Raw genomic sequence first — 20,068 nt, 5'->3', positions numbered from 1 at the left:
AGCCTCAAAACAGGGGAGCGTATCAGGGTAAGGTGCTGCAGCTGGTAATTCAGGACCTGGGAGGCTGAGGCAGGAGGCTTCTGAGTTCCAGGTCAATGGTACTACATATAGAGACCCTTCTCATAGACAAATGAATCGAGAGCTGGTCATAGAGCTCAGCGATCCAGCCCGTGCCTGGTACGCTGAAGGCCCTAGGCTCATCACCAACGCTGTGTCAAACACCAAGAATATATAACTCTCAGCTGAAATGAGCAAATCCACCAGGAATCCATGTAAGGGAGCCACCTTAAGCGAGACATGCACTTGTAAAGCTTGGAGGAGGGCAAAGAATAGAATCAAAATATCTTATATGAAAAGCCTAATAAAATAAAATAACGCAAAAAACAAAAATAAATAAAGCAAAAACAAAACAAAACAAAACCCTTTTCCTATTACTCTTTTCTTCACCTCTCTGGCTCCCCCGTGTGGTAATCCTGGGTTCGACACAGATAGTGGCACTTCCTGGAAAGGCAAGGCCTGGGATGGAGACAGCTGTGCTGGGGTAGGTAATTCAAAGAGACTCCAAACTGCCACCAACTGAGTCAGTTCTCAGGGGCTGCAGGGCTCAGCTAAGGAATGACAGTGGGGCAGGGTATCTATCAGTGTTTGGGATGGGAATGCAGGCAGAAAGGAAACAGACCTGCTGGTTTGAAAGGCTAGGTGGGTCCACTCTGGAGCTATGAAAGACTTTTATCTGTTGGGTGAATGGGGCCAGGGTCACCCAGGCAGTGGCACAATGGCTTAGGCTTCAGGGGTGATAAGATGAATGTCTGCACTTGTGGGGAGATGGCGCAGTTGGTATGCACGTACCCAGCACAAACATGGGGGCTTGAGATGTGGTTTTGGTCTTGGATCTAGAACTTGGGGTCTCTCTGCACTGTCCTCCAGAACAGAAGTCCTCTCTTAGGACATCTGGCTGTATGGGGACACAGTTTTAGCTGTCAGATGGGCGAGTTGACCTCTGGCCTCCACGTGTGCACATAGGTACCTGTAATGTGCATGTGATGTGCACACCTGTAATGTGCATGCGTCCCCCCCACACAAATAAATAGAGATAAATCTTAAACATGCTTGTATGCAAAGAGAACTGAAATAACAGTCACGTGGAATAAGTCCAGGGCCAGGATACTCCCAAGTATCACGCAGGAGAGCCAGAAGCTGCACGGGAGGGGCTGGCCTTGGCAGGAGTCTATTGGGTAGAAGAAAATACGGGCACTGGGGAATGGGATTTCAGTGATGGGGACGGCTTAAGTTCCTCTCTTATAATCTGCATATTCCACGGTCAAGAAAAGTGTGTCAACAGCCGGAGGGCCAGAACTGTCTGGTTCTGGAGAACACGGAAGGATGGGAAACACGGAAGGACGAGAAACACAGAAGGACGGGAAACATGGAAGGACGGGAAACATGGAAGGATGGGAAACACGGAAGGATGGGAAACACAGAAGGACAGGAAACAAAGCGCAACACCTTCTCTTGAGCTGGGCTTTCACAGAAGCCATGCAGGGGCTGGGCTGCTTCATTGTGAGCGTACTGGGGAGCCACTGAGGGCTGTCATCACTGGAGTTACATAGTGAGAGCACTTTTAAAGCCACCAAAGAAAAAACCCACTTCAGGATGCCCCCCAAATGAAAGAACCACAGCTGTTCCAGCAATCTGTCCTGCCCCTCACCTAACAGCCATGACATTCTCTGGCAAACAGGCAGAAGGTGAAGCCAGGACCTGGGTAGGCCGGCAGGAGGCATGCTGATCACACGAAGGGCACCCAAGGGAAAGGCATCAGGCTTAAGGATCGCTGAGGAAAGACTTGAAACAACGGATCTTTTGTCTGGCAAAAGCAGGCAGCTATCAGTGCCTTCCTCAGGAGGCACGGGGACTGTATGGCCTCAGGAGTTTGCAGCCGAGGCACTGAGCCACCCTGCCCCTCCCACATCTGCTTTATTTTCTTCCTTCCTCTGCTGAGACAGCCAGAAATCAGCCAATACAGCTTTTCAAAAGGTGAAGGCCAAATCCTATCTTTAGGATGATCTCGGTTATATTTTGAAAAGTGTTTGAAGGGCTGGAAGTACATCGAGTAGGTGCGCAAGGCTGCAGGTTCGAGCCCCAGGACCACACACATAGGTATAAACGCTGTACAGAGGGGATGCATGAAAACCCATGCAAGACTGCTCCTCCCCAGCTGTTGAAAAAGCGATGCTCTTCTTTCCCTTAAAAAGCAAAAAGGATGTGACAATAGACATGGGCCTTCACCTAGTGGAGCTCAGGCCCAAGCCTCTGCCTCGATAAATCCCAGAAGATGGCAAGAAGTTAGTTCAGCCAGGCAGCAACGGCCATGTGAAGGAAAGCACCACGCCACTGACATGTGTAACAGAACTGTGGATTCTGTTACGTTAGCCAAGGCAGAAATCAGCATGAACAGGTTGCTTGCCAGCCCCCCCGGCTGGCAAGCAAGCAAGCAAGCAAGCAAACAAACAAACAAACAAACAAACAGATCAGGGCCTGGCTTTCCTCACAGAACCTGATAGAGCACTCTACTAAAGGACAGGGCCAAGCCTGTCCAAGGCACATGCCACAGCACCCCAGCAACCCACACCCACACAAGCTGTTGGCTGCTCGGGACCGCTCGCATTGTGTGGATTTCCTACAGCTCTGTGATGTTCCAGGCCTGTTTCTGTGAGAGACAGCTGTGATTCAATTAGCCAGAGGGCTCTAGGATGCCCCTTCTTCCAAGGAGGCAATGAGGATAGAGCTCTGTTGTCTGATGTGCTACAGGAAAGCAGCCCTCCTGGCCATCACTCTAAGAAAGAGATCGTTTGTGAGAAATCCATGCCCTCCCCAGCCTCCGTCCACAGCCCCGGGAGTTGGCCCACAGCCTAGAGGCTTCACCACCTCAGCACGGCTGACATTTGGGGCCAGCTGTGGGTCATCCTGCAACATGCAGAATGCTTAGTGGAACCCCTGGCCTCGACGCACTGGGTCCCAGGAGCACCCACCCAGCCGACAACCCTAACCAACTCCAGATATGGCCAGATGTCTCGGGGGGAGGAAGCAAATCACTTCCTCCTGCAGCCTGCTGTTCTGGAAGGAGGCATGGAGAAATCCCAAGAAGCAGATTCAGGAGTGGGGAACCAACCATATTGGGAGCAAAAAGAAAAGACCAGGCAGTTCCCAAAGAGAAAGGGAAACTGGACAAGACAGATGTTTAAATATGCTTTTAGGAATGTGTGCTATCTGCCCACCCCCCATTGTCTAAGAGTGTACTCATAAACTGGCTGCCTAGGGGTGGGGCTCAGCCAAAGCACTGGCCTAGCAGGCTTTAGGTTCCACCACCAGCACCAGGAAAACACAAGACAGAAACATGGCTCATCAGTGCTTCCCCAGTCATGTGTGGACTAGGGGTATCCAGAGGCCTGGCTGCAGGCTACTCCAGAGCAGCCATGACTCCACACTGAAGAGGAGATAGCAAAATTTTCAATTCGCAGCTTAGGACCAGTTTGATGTTATCCTTGTAAGAGTACATATCAAAAGTACTTGTTTTCTAATAGTGCTTTCTCATGGGAGAAGACATGGAGACGGCAGAGGAACTGGGGTCGCCCACAGGTGTGCCATGGAACACATGCACGTAGGCTGTGGGGACCTGAGGCTGCTCATGACTCCTCCACAACACCTGGGTGTTTTTCCTTCTTTAGGGTCAGAGTTTATTCCTTCCTTGCTTTGCTGTCAGCACAGGACAGGAAAGAGCCATTTTTCTTAACTGTATCACTAAGTCCCCCGTGTTCCTGGGCCTGGGATATACTGGGCGCCTAAAACCTTGTTAAATTAATAAATGGGTACTATCCTAGGACACACTTTACTTCCCTCAACCTGCAGAAAAAAAAACTATGTCAAACGTCACCTCCTTGGGGAAGCCTTCCTTGATTTTTTTCTCTTAGCAGAAATAATTACACTGTGTACCCAAAACCTCGGGTTGACACCGCACACACGTCCCAGCATATATCAGTGAGTTGTGTTACAATCCCCTGCCGGAATGCAAGCTCTCTGCGAACCATTTAACGTTATCAGCACTTGGTACACAGTAGATAGCTGATAAATGTTTAACACAATAATCAATACCCACAGCCCTCTGCCTGCATGCCGAACCCCAAACATTACAGTCAGGTGCACTGCCACTCATGTGCTTTGCCAACTCAGAATCTTGAGCCACTGAGGCCACCGTGCTCCCATTGCTGCAGGCGGCAGAGAAAGAACACTTGCCCAGACCCTCTGAAGGCTGGTCTGAGAAGTCTGGAAGGATCTGTTTTCTAAAGGCAAGACGATGTGGAGAACTTCAGGCCGTTCAGGCCTTCTAGAAACCTCTCTACGATTCATTCTGCTCCCACCCGTACCCGTACCTGGACCAGAGCCCAGGACCAAACAGACTGCATGGGAGGGAGCTGCAGGGTAGACCCACTCCTGGTCCCTAGGCTCCTGGGGAAGGGTGTGTCTGAGGCTCCTTCTGACCAGAGAACAGCCGGTATACATGGAATCCTGCCACCCTCGGGGGCTGCTCTCCAGCCTGGCCTGTGGGCTCCTCTGCTTACCTGGCTGAAGGGAGGGGTAAGGGTGCTCTCTGGAGAGCGTCCATCCAGGGCAGGGCCCTCCTTCTGTCTGCAGTCCAGCTGGATCAGGCTGCGGCACTCTGGGTGGCAGGTGAATTTACAGTCTAGAGGAAGAGAATCAAAGGGATGGGGTCAGGCAGACATCTACTCCCTCCACCCAGAAGGATTAGAGACTGCATTCGGCTCTGGTAGGCAGAGCAGCAGAACAGAGAGGTGGGGGTGGGGAAGCTGTGTGAGACCTCTGTGCCACAGCAAGGAGCGGCAGCAAGTCCTTCACAACAGTGCAAACCGCGTCCACCTGCGCCATCTGGTGTGACCTAGCCTTCAGCGATTTCTTCGGTCAGACCATCTGGTTATACAGTGATGTCTATTCTACTAATTCATATTGGTAACCAGAGGCCACCACATCCTGGGGAGAGTCTTGTTATGTCAATCTATAAAACAGGTTTGTCACCCAGCCTGTGATATAAGGATGGTTACAGGGGCTTAAGAAGGTAAGTTGGGAACAATCAAAAGCGCCCCATCACCATAAGATTCTGTCTCTAGCCTAGTCTAGACCAGCAATGTTGGGTGGTTCCGTTAAGACCATTAGTCTACTGACGACACCAAACCGGGAGGAAAGTACATTCTAGAGGTGGTTCTCTTCCATGGAAGTGGAGACTTAGTGACCAGAAGGAAAAAGAACCTTTAGACTTCCATCTGAGGACTTCCTTAAACCAGGGAAGCCAGGGGACTCCCAGAAACCTCAAGTTGAGGCGCCCAACAACACAGACCGTGAGCAGCAGAGCAAAGGCTGCCATTTCTTAGTTTCTCAAGGCCTTCGTCTGGAGCCTCCTTGGCAAAAGGGAAGGGACGTTAAAGGGGCCCAGGAGGCAGAAAGACTCAGCCCAGGGATAGGAAAAGGACAGGAGGGGAGGGGCTAGGGGAAGAAAAGGCAGAGGAAAGAAACGAATGCCAGTGGCAGCGGGCAGCACCGTTCCCACAGACGGCTGCTGGGTCAGAGCGGCCCCTTGTCCTGGCGGCCACAGCTCAGGCAGAGCACGGTCTTCCAGGTCCTGGCTTCCCTGACTGTGAAGTCAGGTGCCTAAGGTGAGCCAGAGCAGCTGGGCTTTGTGGCAGGGGCCTCAGCGCCTGGGTTTGCATGAATAATCTGGAAGTTAGAAGACCGCTTTTGGTTGGCAGTGGCTCAGGCACCCTGAGAATCCCTTCCAGACTTGAAATTTTGTTATATTTTGTCTCTTTTTCTCCAAGCTGCTAAACTGCAGACCTGAGCTTAAGGTCCTGTGGCAGCTGGTTTCTTCCCACTCAGCTGAGGCGATATCCAGCTGCCTCCTGGAGGCAGGAACTGAAGCAGAAGCCACGGAGTAACTCTGCTTGCTGACTTGCTACCTGTGAGCATGAACGAGAATGGCCCTGACAGATTCACATATTTACATGCCTGGTCCCCAGTAGGTGAACTGTTTGGAAGGATTAGGGGTGTGGCCTTGTTGGAGGAGGCGTGTCACTGGGAGTGGTGTCTGATTTCAAAGTACATCCTTGGCCCAGTGTCCCTCTCTCTGCCTGCTGCTCATACATCAGGATGCAAAGCTCTCAGCTACCTCCCCAGCACCGTGCCTGCCTGCCTGCCTGCCGCCATACTTCCTGTCGGAATGACGATGGACTAACCCTTTGAAACTGCAGGCAAACCCCCCATTAAATGCTTTCCTTCCCAAGAGTTGTCCTGGTCATGGCGTCTCTTCCCAGCAACAGATCACTGAGACACCTTCCATGGCTTACTTAGCTTGCTTTCTTATATAACCAGGACCAATGCCCTGAGGTGGCACCACCCACTGTGAGCTGTGCTCTCCCACATCAATTATCAATAAAGAAAATACCCCCATAGACAAGTCCACAGGCCAATCTGATGGAGGCAATTTTCTCAACCAAAGTTCCCCCTTCCCAAATGACCCTGGGTTCTGTCAAGTTGGGGGTGGGGGAAAGCAAAACAAACCTAACAGAAGTTGTAATGGGTAAGGTCAGTCCTCTAAGGCAACACCATGCACCTTCAGGGTCCCACAGGTGTCGTGGGGCTCCCGTGGCTGGCACACAGCTCATTGGAGATAGCTCACCCTCAGTGGGTAAAGGGCACAGAGGGCCACATGGATCACAGCACCCAGAAACTCCAGGACTTTTTGATAATGTAACACCGAGGGTAGAGCCCAGAAAGGGTGGGGCTGTCTAGGACACAGCTCTGGAACACACCTGGCTGGCTCCTGGTCATTCCCCAGCAGCGGAGAATGCTCTAGAACCAAGAACATGAAGAGGACGGTGGACTAGAAGCCCTGCCAGCTCCAAGGCAGGTGAGAGCCACCACCTCCATGGGGGAAGGCCTCCAGACAGCTCAAGATTTCTCCTCTTCCCCTTGCAGTGCCCTGCGTAATTGGCACGTTCTGCCCGTCTGTGTGCCTGTCTTGGTATCTTGACTTCCACTGCTTTGTCTCACCGCCTCTCTTACACACACACACGCACACACACACACACACGCACACGCGCACACACACGCACACGCACGCACACGCGCGCACGCGCGCACACACACGCACTCGCACGCGCGCGCGCACACACACGCACACGCACACACACACACACGCACACGCGCACACACACACACGCACACGCACGCACGCACACACACACACACACATGCACACGCACCCGCGCACACCTCAGAAAGGCCTTTTCATAATCCTGACACTGAACTGGACAAGATAGGAATGGAAGACTCCAAGAGCAGGTTTGGAATTTTTGAACTGTGTGGTGGCCCACACCTTTAATCCTAGCACCTTGAACAGAGTTCAAGGCCAGCCTGGTCTGTTTAGCAAGTTCTAGGCCAACCGGAGTTATATGAAAGCCCCTGTCTTAACAAAGCAGAAAAACAACAAAAGAGAAACAGGAAATACACATGCGCACTAACCACCTTCTCCAACAAGACCGTGTCGTCCTGCAGCCAAGTTCCTGGACTATATCCTCATACTTTCCAGTCCCTGGGATGCCAGGCCCAGGGCTTCCAGGCCAGCACTGATGGCATCTGAGCCCCTGTACCACCAGTACACACAAAAAACAGTGTCCTGCAGGGCTGGGGTTGGCCTCGAGTGGGCAATGCTACACCTCCCAAAGCCCAGGTCACGTCCCAGGAGAGGCTTGGGGCTAACTCCATGGCCCCCTTCTCTCAAGGCAGCTCATCACTGTTAGCCAGTCTCTGACCCTGGTGTCCTACTGTATTCTACAACCTTTATCTGGTGTTTAGTTTGGACACAGGAAGACAGATTCTGGGTGGAACTAAGCCATGTAGATGCCACCATCTCTGCCGAAGCACTCATGTGCTGGCCTGGACTGCCACACACTCTGTGCTACCCAAAGGGAAGTACAAGTAAGATAGCTATGACCCTCAGCCAGATGTGGTGTTCACACTTTCGATCCCAGTGCTTGGGAGGCAAAGGCAGGCGGATCTCTGTGAGTCTGAGGCCAGCCTGGGCTACAGAGCGAGTTCTAGGACAGCCAGGGCTACACTGAGAAACCCTGTCTCAAAACAAAAAGACATGACTCCCAGGAACCAGGGAGCAGTGAGGGCATGCACAGGAAGTAATTTGTAAGATACCTGAAAGCCATGCCCCACTCTGGTCAGATCTAGGAAGCTGGTTCAGACCTGTGAACAAGGGAAGCCAAAGAGGGGTTGGCATGAAGGAGCCTACATAGCCTGGAAAGAAAGGAAAGAGTGACAGCCTGCTCAGGTGCTCTCATCACAGGGAACAGAGGGACCGGAGCCTGCCAACACTGGATAGCTAGGACAAAGATCACACCACCAAGAGCCGCAACAAAAGACTGGAGAGCAACACACCAAGCTCTAGCCAGTTTCTTAGCATTTTAATTAGTATATATTGATTATTTTATTGTAGCATTTCTACACACACATCATGTTCTGTCTTCTTGCACCCTCTAGAGAATCTCACTTCTTTCCTCCCCATCCTTCTCTATGTGGCCCAGATCCCACCCATGAGAGAAAACACAATATTTAAGTCTGGCTTTCTTCTCTCATGATTTCAACTCCGTCTTCTGATTTGTTTGTTTGTTTTCCAGACAGGGTTTCTCTGTGTAGCCCTGGAGGTCCTGGAACTCGCTCTGTAGACCAGGCTAGCCTCAATTTCAGAGCTCAGAGATCCACCTGCCTCTGCCTCTCAAGTGCTGGGATAAAAGGCGTGTGCTGCCACTGCCCAGCTTCCATTTATTTCTCATAAAAGGCACCATTTTGCTCTTCCTGAGAGCTGAAGAAACCCCTCTGTGCGCAGATTCTACCCCCCGGGACGAGCATCTGGGCTGATCCCATTACCCGGCTGCTGTGAACAGAGCAGCAACAAGCATGGGTGGGGCTGGCATTTCCGACATTTCTTGACATCAGTATTGCCATCGCTTGCCTCAGTGGGAGAAGGCACTTGCTTGGCCACCTGAGTGCCATTCCCAGAACCCACACAGCGGAAGAAAGAGCTGCCTCATGGGTTTTCTCCTGTCTCCACATGCTCACCACTGCCTACTACAGGAGCTGATTGCCTCCTCAAGTAGTTCGCAGGGTCTTGCTCCCTCTAGAAGTCTGAGTGGGATTTTTTTCTTGCATTTTCTGAGCTTCTGAGGTTTCAGAGACAATCGCATGTTTGGTGGCCCTCAGTTGTCCACCTCCAAACTCCGCATCGTTTCAGGACCATCTTGTGTTTCTATCTTCTTTAAAAGAACCCTGGTCAGGCAAAATCAGGGGCCTGCCCTACTCTAGGGAGACATCATCTTGACCAACTATATCTACAATGGCCCTGTTTCCACAAAGCGCCCTATTCCGAGGTCCTGGGAGTTGGGCCTTTTGGCAGAAAGAAATCAACCCTGATACAGACCATACTGGGAAAACAGAACACTTCAGCCCAAACAGATGGAGGTTCCCATGGACACCAGCTCCAGAGATCAGCAGCGGATTGGAAGTTCAGGGGCCATAGAGGGTTGGACTGAGGCTGGGGCCACCTACCTACCCCAAGAGCAGCCAGTGGGCCCGTGCTTGGCTTTGACCCACGGGTTACCATCTCAAACAATAGTCAGGCTCAGATGCCATGACAGCCTGTGGGTAGCCATAGCGTGCCATCTACTAACTGAACTTAGAGGAGCGAGAACCGGCAGTGGGAACTGTATGCTAGGAGACAATTTTCCCAAAACGCAGAAGCTGCCAAATGTCCTCTTTATTCCCAAGACTGCCAAAGTTAGTTTGTGCCCCCACCCCAGTTTTCGAAGACACAATATGCAAAGTGTTCACACACACACAAGCCTCGCACACATTCTGCCGTGTAACGGTGAAACCACGTGGCTCGTTTTTCTGAATTAGACGTGTTGCATTGAGAAGAGTTGTTTTCACACAGGCGCTGTATACAAGAAACCAAGGCAATACAGAATGAGAATCACAATAGGCCGTTCACGGAGCCATCCTGAGGACCAAATGGAGTTCTAGTGTCTAGAACTGGCCCAGAAGCTGCAAGCCCCAAGCTAATATCCCCTCCACTTCTCCTCTCTCCTCTGCTCTGTGGACGTCCTTTTCACCCTGCCAAGCTGTGTGTGGGCAAGGCAGCCTTACCAACATTCTTCCAGCTACTTTCAAGACAGACACCAGGAGCTTTAAAAGGCTGTATCAGGCACTACAAGGAAATCTGAAGAGATAAAGGGCACCGGGAATTCCAACTTACTGAAGATCTCAGGTGGAGGGAGGGTTGCTCCAGTTCTCAGAACAGGTTAGGGTGGTTGTCCGGGACTTGCAGACGAGCCATTTTCCATTCTTACACTTGGTTTCCTTGTGTTGGCGCCTCTAGGCTGAACCGGCTGACAGTTCTCAGACCAGGGAGACCCTGTAACACGCTACACCCCACCTAGCCCAGGCTGGTCCAGGCCCATGCCATCTGCAGCCAGCCCCTGACCTTGCCAGAAGTCTCTACCTTGCTCTCCTGGCTCTTCCCACTTGTCCCACCCTGTCCCTTCAGCCCCGTCACAGGCAGGAATGCTCTCTCTGTGGCTGTAGCAGTCTCCCTTGTAATACCCAGGGCTGCACTTCTACATCTATCTGGCCCACTCACTAGGACACTTCAAAAGAGTCTTACATAATTGGTTGTGCCAGCAGAGGAAGGAATGGTGCCTGGCTTTTAGCTCAAGTGGAAAGCCTAGAGTGTTATGCTAAGACCCTAGGCTTAGCATGCTAACCCCTGCATGCATGCCTCAGTTTCCTCAGCTGTTAGATGGAGGTGGTGGTAGCTCCTACCTCACAGTGTGGCTGAACTCAGTGAGACCGCATGTGACCGGCACACCACTGATCCACACTGAGGCTCCACTGATGCTAGGCTAGCTCTTCTTATTAGTAGGTTAAAACTCGAGTCCAGTCTGGCCAGCGGCCATGGCATCAAGCACCCCAAAGCCTGTCTGTACACATCCCATCGGTGTTGCCAACCTCCAGACCTCTACTGAGGCCTGAAGCAACAGGCCCTGATGCCTCCTCAGAGCCCCTGCTGTCCTCCCCCCGCCCCAGTCTAGGCAAGATGCCCAGGCCTCAGCTACTCAGAGGGGAGACAACGGATGAGGTGACCTTCCTGAACAGGTCCCTCTGCTGCCCTGGGACTTCCCTTCTTTTTTAATTTATCATCCCTGCCCCCAACATCTGATTTTCTAAAACTCTGCTCTAGCTCTGGAAAAGAAAGTTGATCATATCCCCGATGGCAGGGGTGGCGTTGTTGTGTGGCAGCTTCCTCCGAATTGGAACATTCCCTCCAGGAGACTCAGGGACGCACATCTGGGAAAACCAAAACCTGCAAGACTTAGCAGGACTCCCTCCCCAGGGTTCTATGCAGATAACTGCCAGGGCATGAGACGGATCACCCTCTGTGACAGAAAGGAGAGTCCCTGGCCGGTCCAGCAGCCTGCAAGCTGAGCACAGTGCCTAAGGACACAGCTCTCGTAAGTTGTCACCTGTGTTGGGTAGGTTTTTCAGGGAAGCAGCTACCTTTGAGTCATCCCTGCTCCTGTTAAAGTGACCCCCTCACCCATATTCTCACTAGTGACCCCAATAAAAACTCAGTGGTCACCAACCGAGCTTTGGTGCCGTCGTCTTTGGCCTCTCGTAGGTTGCCAGTAGACTATGTTGCTTCTCTCTGGAAATGTGTGTCACAAAACAGGAGTGGAAAAAAAGAAGGGAGGAAGCGTCCTGTCGGTGTGTAAGATACCAGGTCCCTGCAGGGATTCCTCCTAAGGGTGGGTCTGCTACCTAAATAGATCTAAGATGTTCATCACATGGCTCTCTTTATCACCACAAAATGCCAGAGACATCCATCTGCTACTGACTCACTATAGCCATGACCTATTTTGACATGGACGACAACGTGGCTATCATTTATGCTGCAGTTCAACACTGGTCAACACGAAAGAGGACAGGGTTGTGTTTCATGACCCCTAATTATATAAAATACATACATACTTCTGTATTTGCAGAGATGCGTCTGCAGCGAAGGCCTGAGGGATCAATCTGTAGGCAAGACTGAAGGGCATTTTCATAGTGGTCCTGGGTTCTATAAGAAAGCAGGCTGAGCAGGTTGTGATGAACAAGTCAGTAAGCAGCAACCCTCCATGCCCTCTGCATCAGTTCCTGCCTCCAGGTTCCTGCCCTGTTTGGGGGTTCCTACCCCAACTTCCTTCAGGGCTGAAGTATGACATAGAAGTGTAAGCCTGATAAACCCTTTCCTCCCCTGCTTGCTTCTGGTCATGGTGTTTTATCGTAGCAATAGTCGTTGGGACCAGAGAGGTCCTTGCACACACAGAAAGCACTAGGGAAACCAGAAATGTTAAACACACAGGGTTGTCTTTTCAAGGGAAAAGATGTATCCATTGATTTCCTCCCAGAAGATTGGGTATGGAGATGACTAACAGCCTGGTGATTTGTGCTATCTGTAGGATCAGGCCATACCAAGCTCCCATAACCAGGACCAGAGATAACTAATAGTCTAGGTGGCTTTTGCATTATCTGTATAGCCAGGGGCTCCCCAGGCTCCCACAGCCAGGACTGAAGATGGCTAATAACCCAAATAACCTCTATGCTATCTGTATGACTATATCAGATCCTCCCTCTAGGCCTTTAGTAACACAGGTAGCCTATCTCTAGAACCCATCTTCATGGAAGAAGTGGCGTGTACTTTGAGAAGCGTTTCAATGTCTGTATGCCTCCTAGTGCATATGGGATCGTGTTACAACTTTTTTCCAAGTTGCACTGTACTTAACTATCCCAACCATAAACTGCCCAGGGTCAGCACCGGCAACTGAGTCGTGGCAAACTGGATTTCCCTCTTGCCTCACATGGATTGTTACTCTGCCAGCCAGAAACCCCCACAAAAAGTAACCCTAACTGGGACACTGTGAAAAAGGAAAAGTCAGGTGGCCACACTGTGATAATGGTTGGTACTACTATTTGCTGCTATACAGTAGTTCCAATCTTACACAGTCCATACTGTGCCTGCACAATATAGCTTTCGACTTGTATTTCCAAAAGTAGGATACCAAAACTTGTAGGTTTGTGGTAAAATTAAATAGGAAGTCTGGCTTCTTCATGACCTTCCCCTGCATAGGGGATGCCCATCCCCCTATTATGAACACCCCACCACAGGGTGTGTTTGTTACAGCCGATGAACCTACACTCAAACTTCTCCTCACCCAGAGGCCACGGTTTACACTGGACCCACTCAGTGCTCTTAATTCTGTGGATCTGGACTTGGACTCATGGTTATGGCAAAGTATTTTCTCTGTCCTAAAAAAATATGTGCTCTAACTCTTTACCCATCCCCTAACTTTTAAGAGTCATGCTACTTCCAGAATATCATAAAATTTGGCATCATATAATATGTAACCCTATCAGACTGTCTTTTTCACCGAGTGAGATGCATATCCTGTTTTTACAGCTTGACCGCTGCATCTTTTAACTGTCTAATAGTACGCCACTGTCTGGATGCACCATGCTCATGTTTCTCCCGCTGGAGGACGTCTTGGTTCCTTCCAAGTTTTCATGATTCTAAGCACAACTGCTAGAAGCATCCACACGCAGATTTTTATGCAGGCCTGGTTTTCAGCTCCTTTGGTCAACCTCTACTTTATAGGTAAGGCAACTGTGCATTGAAGAGGCAAGATTCCTAGCTGGCAGCCTCACTGCCAGCAGGCAACAGCTGGGGCGTGGAGACCCACCATGCGTGGCTGCTTTCCAGTGGTCCTGTTTGGTCATGCAGTAACCTTCTCCACAGGGAAGCATGTCCAACTCATCTGAATCCTACCTGGAGGTCAAGGTAGGATACCTCCTGAATGGGGCTTGTGGGGGCCTGGGCTAAAGGGTGGGAGGTCAGGAGTGGTTTTCTCTGCTCCAGCAGGAAGTAGCTCTCTGCACCCTGCTCCTGGTGGCATCAGGATGGACGGGGACTCTCAGCACCTGTAGATTGGCACCAGTGCATCCACTCATCAGCTGAGGGTCAGCTGGAGGCCCTTGGAACACTCAGCCTGGTGCTTGGAAGTGGTTATAATTGGGGTCGTGCTTGGTTCAGAATCTGAACTTGAAGCCTACCTGTGCTTGGAAGTGGATATAACTGGGGTCGTGCTTGGTTCAGAATCTGAACTTGAAGCCTACCTGGATGGGAGATGTCCAAATAGTTCCTCTTAGTTAAACTTAGAACTCATGTAGTCTTGATTTCTTTGTCTGAAAAATTGGAATAATAATTTTATTGTTGGAAAATTTTCTGAGAAATTAGGAAATGTTCAGATAAGCATTCAATGGCCCCTGGTACTCAGTAGGTGCTCAACCAACAGGATCAAGACGCTTTCAGCTCTGTGGGAGGCTGTATACCCAGATTTTTGTTCATTCACCATGCAATTAACACTAGCCAAGAGCTTTACATATCTCAGTCCATAGTTCATGCTGGCCCTGAACTCACATGCATAATCCTCCTGCTTCAGCCTCCTCAATGCTGACAATACTGGCGTGTGTCACCATGCCCATTTCTAGCCAAGAATTTCTTGATTTTTAGGACCTCTTCTGTTAAATTAAGGAGGTCAGAACAGCTCACTAACTCTGCCATTCGTCTATGGTGCACTAACTGCCATTTCTGCCTGTGGCTGTCAAAGGCATGAGGCAGGGGGATGGGTGGGAAGGTAGATATTTCGCAGTGACCAGGCCTGGGGTCTGCAACCACAGCCAAAAGTCAACACAGCCTATGCGCGTCTCACTTTTGGTCACTCTAATGAGACCAGCGACAGAGGGATGGGAACTTCCTACTCCAGGGTCAGCCAGTTTGGGGCACCTGCCTCTCCTCTTAGTCTTTCCAGGAAGGAAACCTCAGGCCCCAGCCTTCCATGTGGTGTACCTCTTTGTTTCAGAAGGCAGACCACCCTAACAAGCCCACTATGTACCCCAAGCATGGGAGAGATAGGGACACACACACACACACACACACACACACACACACACACACACACATACACACACACGGGGTGGTCAGGAAGTAAGTCCGGGAACCAGCAGAAAAGATGGAACAGCAGGAAAGCAAAGACCTAGACCTGCGGTCAGACTTGCTGGTCCTCTCACAGACAGGCAAGGTGGCAGCCGGCCGGAGAGCAGAGCTGTCTCTGAGAGGTACCGCACCTGAACATGCCCAAGTCTGACTCCGTTGCTCAGTCACTATATAAAGAGAGGGATGGGAGACTTTGTGGAAGCAGGTCTTGTAGGCCAAGCTTCAGGAGAGGCGTTGGAGAACTTGTGAGAACTAAGACACGAGGAAGTGTTCGGAGGCCTTCTCCAAGACTATGGTCACCACTATCTGCCAATGACCCCGTTTTGCGAGGCGAGGGTGGGGTGGAGTGAGGCTGACATGTATACTCTCGAGGAACCTTCTCGCATGGGGAAAACAAAGGTGAATGATCTCCGGGTTGTTGCTCAGCAGACACTAAGACAGGTATCTGGGCCGACGGTGGTGTAAACCTATAATCCAACACTTGGCGGGAGGGTAATGAGTGGAGGCCAGCCCAGGGCTACATGGTAAACCCAGACAGCCTGGGCTATAGAGTAAGACCCTGTCTTGAGAAAACAGATATCAATATTCCCTGTGACACCGGCCTCTACATCTGACATCTCAGCTACTGACTCCCCATGGTGAGCCTCTAGTCACAATCCCAGGCATGCAGGATGTGGCTCCTGTACCTCTGTCCCAGATACACACAGTTGACCTAGAAGAAGCTGGCTTCCCAGGCAGGCATGCAGAGGCACGGTCTTGCCCCATGTGGGTGGGTGTGAGTGCTTGTGGGTGAATGGGTGTGGGTGGGTGTGTCTCTCGGCCCGCACATTCATCAACTATCACCAACTCAACTACACATTCCCAGACTGACACCACCAACAGAGGGCGGGCATAGCATCAGGCAGGCTGGAGATGGGAGTGGTTGAAATGGGAAAAAAAAAAGGGAGGGGGAGAGCTCTCAGTCCACAAGTTCAGACGGAGAATGCAGGAAGCAGAAAGGACTTAGGGGTGTCCAGCATGTGTCAGCGATACAGGGACAGAGGGACAGCAGGCCACCTTGTCCACATTCCAATTCTGTGCTCCATTGCTGTTTGGGAGTGTTTTACCCTGAAGCATGCCCCATCTTGTGTGTGTCTAAGTGTGTGTACAATTATAAACAAATTGAGTAGAGCAGAATAGTTCTCCATGACTTGGACTCTACTGCAGACAGTGCTAACTGCTAGGAGAAAGCCAGCACTCTCTTTCCCATCACCTGATAGTCTTCTGTATTTTTTGGGCACTCCCAATATTCATAACATTTACGCAGATTCAACTACGATGCTCACGAGTTGTCTAAAATTAGATCCAGCTTCAGCTCAGTGGTAGCATGCCTGGGCTCAGTTCACAGACTGAAGCAGAGCAGGTAAATCAATTCATAATGGAGTCAGTCCTCTCACAGTTGCTAAACTATTTTCAACTTCCCTTAATCTCTTAATTGACTATACGTGGGGAATGCATTTATATTTTCGCATGCAATGTTTCCTAATGGTACAGCATGTACCTTAAAGAGACAGGCCCTTATTCACCAGCCTCTTTATGCTGGGGCACCAGGGCCTCATGAAGTACACTGTAGCTGACAGAGGGGATTAGATGTGGTGACGGAGTGTAGACAGGTAAGGGAGTTTGCAGGCCCTGGTGGATGGTAAGAAGCAGGGGGTTCTGGGAGGAAAGAGACCATGTCCATGGAGGGGGAGGGGTGTCACGGTGAGCAAGGCAAATGGGTCTTATTTATCATGTGTTTATTAAGGTGAAGACTAGTCATCAGGACACCACACCTGAACGTCCAAGTTGTGGATAGTGTGGTCGTGCACAGAAAAATGCAAAGACCCAGAACAACTTTTGAACAAGGCAGTTTCAGTGTTAGGACACAAGCACTCAGAAAGAACAGCAAATCTTTGTATGCAATTCTGGACCCTGCACTTCCAATCTGCCCAGTTCCTAACCTGCTTTCCCTCTGTGTACCTATGCGTTTACCAACAGCCTACCACAGACAAGACTATTGCAGAAGGCACCCAGGGACACCCAAAGATTCTGTGTAACAGGAAGAAGTATATGAAAAGGTTTCAGAGAGAGAGAGAGAACAAAAGAAAGAATTCAATACAGACACATCCTGCTCGGGCTGTCACACAAGGAGGAGAGATCCAGTTACCAGAGCACTTTGAAAAGAAAATATTTTGAACTACAATAGACAACTTTAAAGAACTGAGCAAAACGGGACCAGTGCACGGTCTCCAAAGCCAGCGTGGAGTCACATCATTGGTTCTCAACCTGTGGGGAGCAAACCTGGTTCTTAATCTGGGGGCCTCCTAAGTCCACCAGAAAATAATTACATTAAGATTCACACAGTAGTAAAATTACAGTTATGAGGTAGCAACGAAAATAATTTTATGGTTGGGGTCACCACAACATGAGGAACTGTATTAAAGAGACGCAGCATAAGGAAGACTGAGAACCATTGCCCTAGAGGCTCTCTCAGCCCTGAGCCTTCCCAGGGCCTCCTCTGTTCTACTGCGAGTCACTCCACTCCACGTGTAAGTGAGATAAAACAGCAGAGGTCCCATCCTAGCTCTGAATCCTTGTCACCATCCCTGCCCCGCCCCAGAAGATAGGGGGGTTGCCTGGGGAGCTAATGGAGAAACATGTGGGCTCAGGAGTGAGGGGTACAGCTAGAAAAGTGGGAAAGAGTCGTTTGTTCTACTTTGTCTTTTTATCTAAAGCAGACACTATTTCTGAGAGGGAACGAAGACTAGCCCAGCCTCCTGGTAACCTGGAGCACATTTCTGGTAGTGACCCACTGACCTCAGCCAAGCAGGCTCGACTCGAAAGGAATCGTGTGTGGTCCACAAAGACTGCAGGACACCAAGGAAACAGGTACAAACGTTCAGGTGGGAACGGTACATAGAGACATATGTGCACTTGTACACCTGGCCCGACAGCCAGAGGGTTACTCGTGGCCAGGAGTCAACAGGGTCAGTCCCTTATGAGACAACCAAGCTACTATATCCAACTGGTTTTTCCATGCCTGCTTTTATGTCCCTTACAGTCACTCGAAGTGCAGATTGCCAGAGGGTGAGGCAGACTTCTGCAGGGAAAGCAAAGTAAATAAATGACATCTGTGGCCAGCCTCTCTGCTGACAAAAGCTCCCTCGCAGCCACATCGCTGTAGCCAGAAGTGATACAACAGTTTCTGGAGAGACCAGGCCTGCTCCTCTCTCATCCCACCCACCCAGGAGTCCGTTCAAACGATAAATTTGTTGCATGGCGACATGCTTGCTCAGCTCCTGAAGCTGCAGAATAAGCCTGTCCAGCTCTGCCTGTTGGTTCTCTTGTGTGGTGAACCCACGGGCAGGAATTTTTCTAAAGATGTTCGAAGAGTTTTGAGTCTCTCCTCTGCCCGGGCAGCCTTCAAAGGCTATGACTTCCGGCACAGACGTCCCCTCTGCTCTGTGTGCAAAGGAAGAGCAGACAGCCATGCTGGAGGCCTACCCAGAGCGCCTGTCTGAGAACAGTAGAGACAGAAGTGCCACAGGAGAGGCCTCACTCGGGAAAACTGAAGTGCAGGAAAGTCACCTGCCACAAGAAAGGCCGGACAGGGCTGGAGAGATGGCTCAGAGGTTAAGAGCATTGCTTGCTCTTCCAAAGGTCCTGAGTTCAATTCCCGGCAACCACATGGTGGCTCACAACCATCTGTAATGAGGTCTGGTGCCCTCTTCTGGCCTGCAGGCACACACACTGACAGAATATTATATGGATAATAAATAAATAAATATTTTTTTTAAAAAAAAAAGAAAGGCCGGACAGCCGGGAAGGTGCAAGTCTACCTGACTCCTTCTCTGTCTTCTTCAATGCCACAGCCCAGCTGCGCGTGAAGTCTTGTGAGGAAGGAAAAGATATTCCAGCAGTCCGCGGCTCCCATATCCCTAGGCACCCTTCCTTCTCCCCTCCTCTTGCAACGGTCAAGTTGAAATCCTGCCTAAATGACGCCAGTGCGCTGTGAATGACCCTGAACTAACTGTCCCTGAACTTCAGGCTACCATGACTTTTTATTTTAAAATATTTAACAAAAATCATGCTACATAATTTTTAATCAGTCAGTAATTCACTGGACTGAACATCAAAGGAACGAGGAAGTGTGTGTGTGTGTGTGTGTGTGTGTGTGTAAGAGAGAGAAAGAGAGTTAAACAGAGAAAGCGAGTACTCACTGGAATCAAGAAACCCAGTAGCCATTATTCCTCTTAGCACAGAGTATGTGTTTGGCTGTTAATAAGGATAAATTTCCCATTACTCAAAGGGTAAAACCTTAACCAGAAAAGTTATCTGTCATGGTCGAGATCATTTAAAAACTTTGATTCCATAATTTTGGCCCAGATGCGGCATTTTAGTCCCGTCTCTCATATGTCCCGGGACTCCCTCGAGTCTCCTTATTTCTGAATGCATTGGGAAATACAGAGAACCGGGGCAGGGTACTCTGAGGAAAGGCAGCACTCCAAAGACCTCCACCCTTCGGAAGGAAACAGTTACAAGTCACTGCCATGAGCAGAATCCAGTGGCAGAGGGCACCGGGCCTGGCTACGAGGCAATGACCTTTGGCAAGGGCCTTACTTCTCTGTACTGCCTTACTGCAAAAGACAGATTCCTCTGCATCCCCTCTACACGGGGATCTGGAGCAAATGAAAGATAAGATGCTGGAGAAAACACGACCCGGCAGAAAAAGGCCTGGCTAGAAAGCAATGCCGCAGCTCCATCCCCGGTCCCCATGCTGCCACTAACAGAGCCCTTGTTGGTCCCAGGAAACAGTGGAGGATGAAC

General features: G+C 50.4%; 1 protein-coding gene across 2 annotated transcripts in view; it reads right to left on the bottom strand.

Moving 5' to 3' along the window:
- The window catches only part of Rassf5 (Ras association domain family member 5), a 65,621-nt gene that overhangs the window by 32,776 nt on the left and 12,777 nt on the right, over positions 1-20,068 (bottom strand). For both annotated transcript variants that reach the window (XM_038349862.2, XM_038349864.1), the window contains exon 2: positions 4,617-4,738. In XM_038349862.2, the coding sequence (XP_038205790.1) occupies positions 4,617-4,738 (122 nt within the window). The remainder of the gene's footprint in view (positions 1-4,616; positions 4,739-20,068) is intronic.

The sequence above is a fragment of the Arvicola amphibius genome, chromosome 12 (genome assembly GCF_903992535.2).
Source record: "Arvicola amphibius chromosome 12, mArvAmp1.2, whole genome shotgun sequence".
In the NCBI taxonomy this organism is placed as follows: domain Eukaryota; kingdom Metazoa; phylum Chordata; class Mammalia; order Rodentia; family Cricetidae; genus Arvicola; species Arvicola amphibius.
Note: the sequence above shows the minus strand (reverse complement) of the source record. Positions and strands in the feature narration are given on the sequence as shown.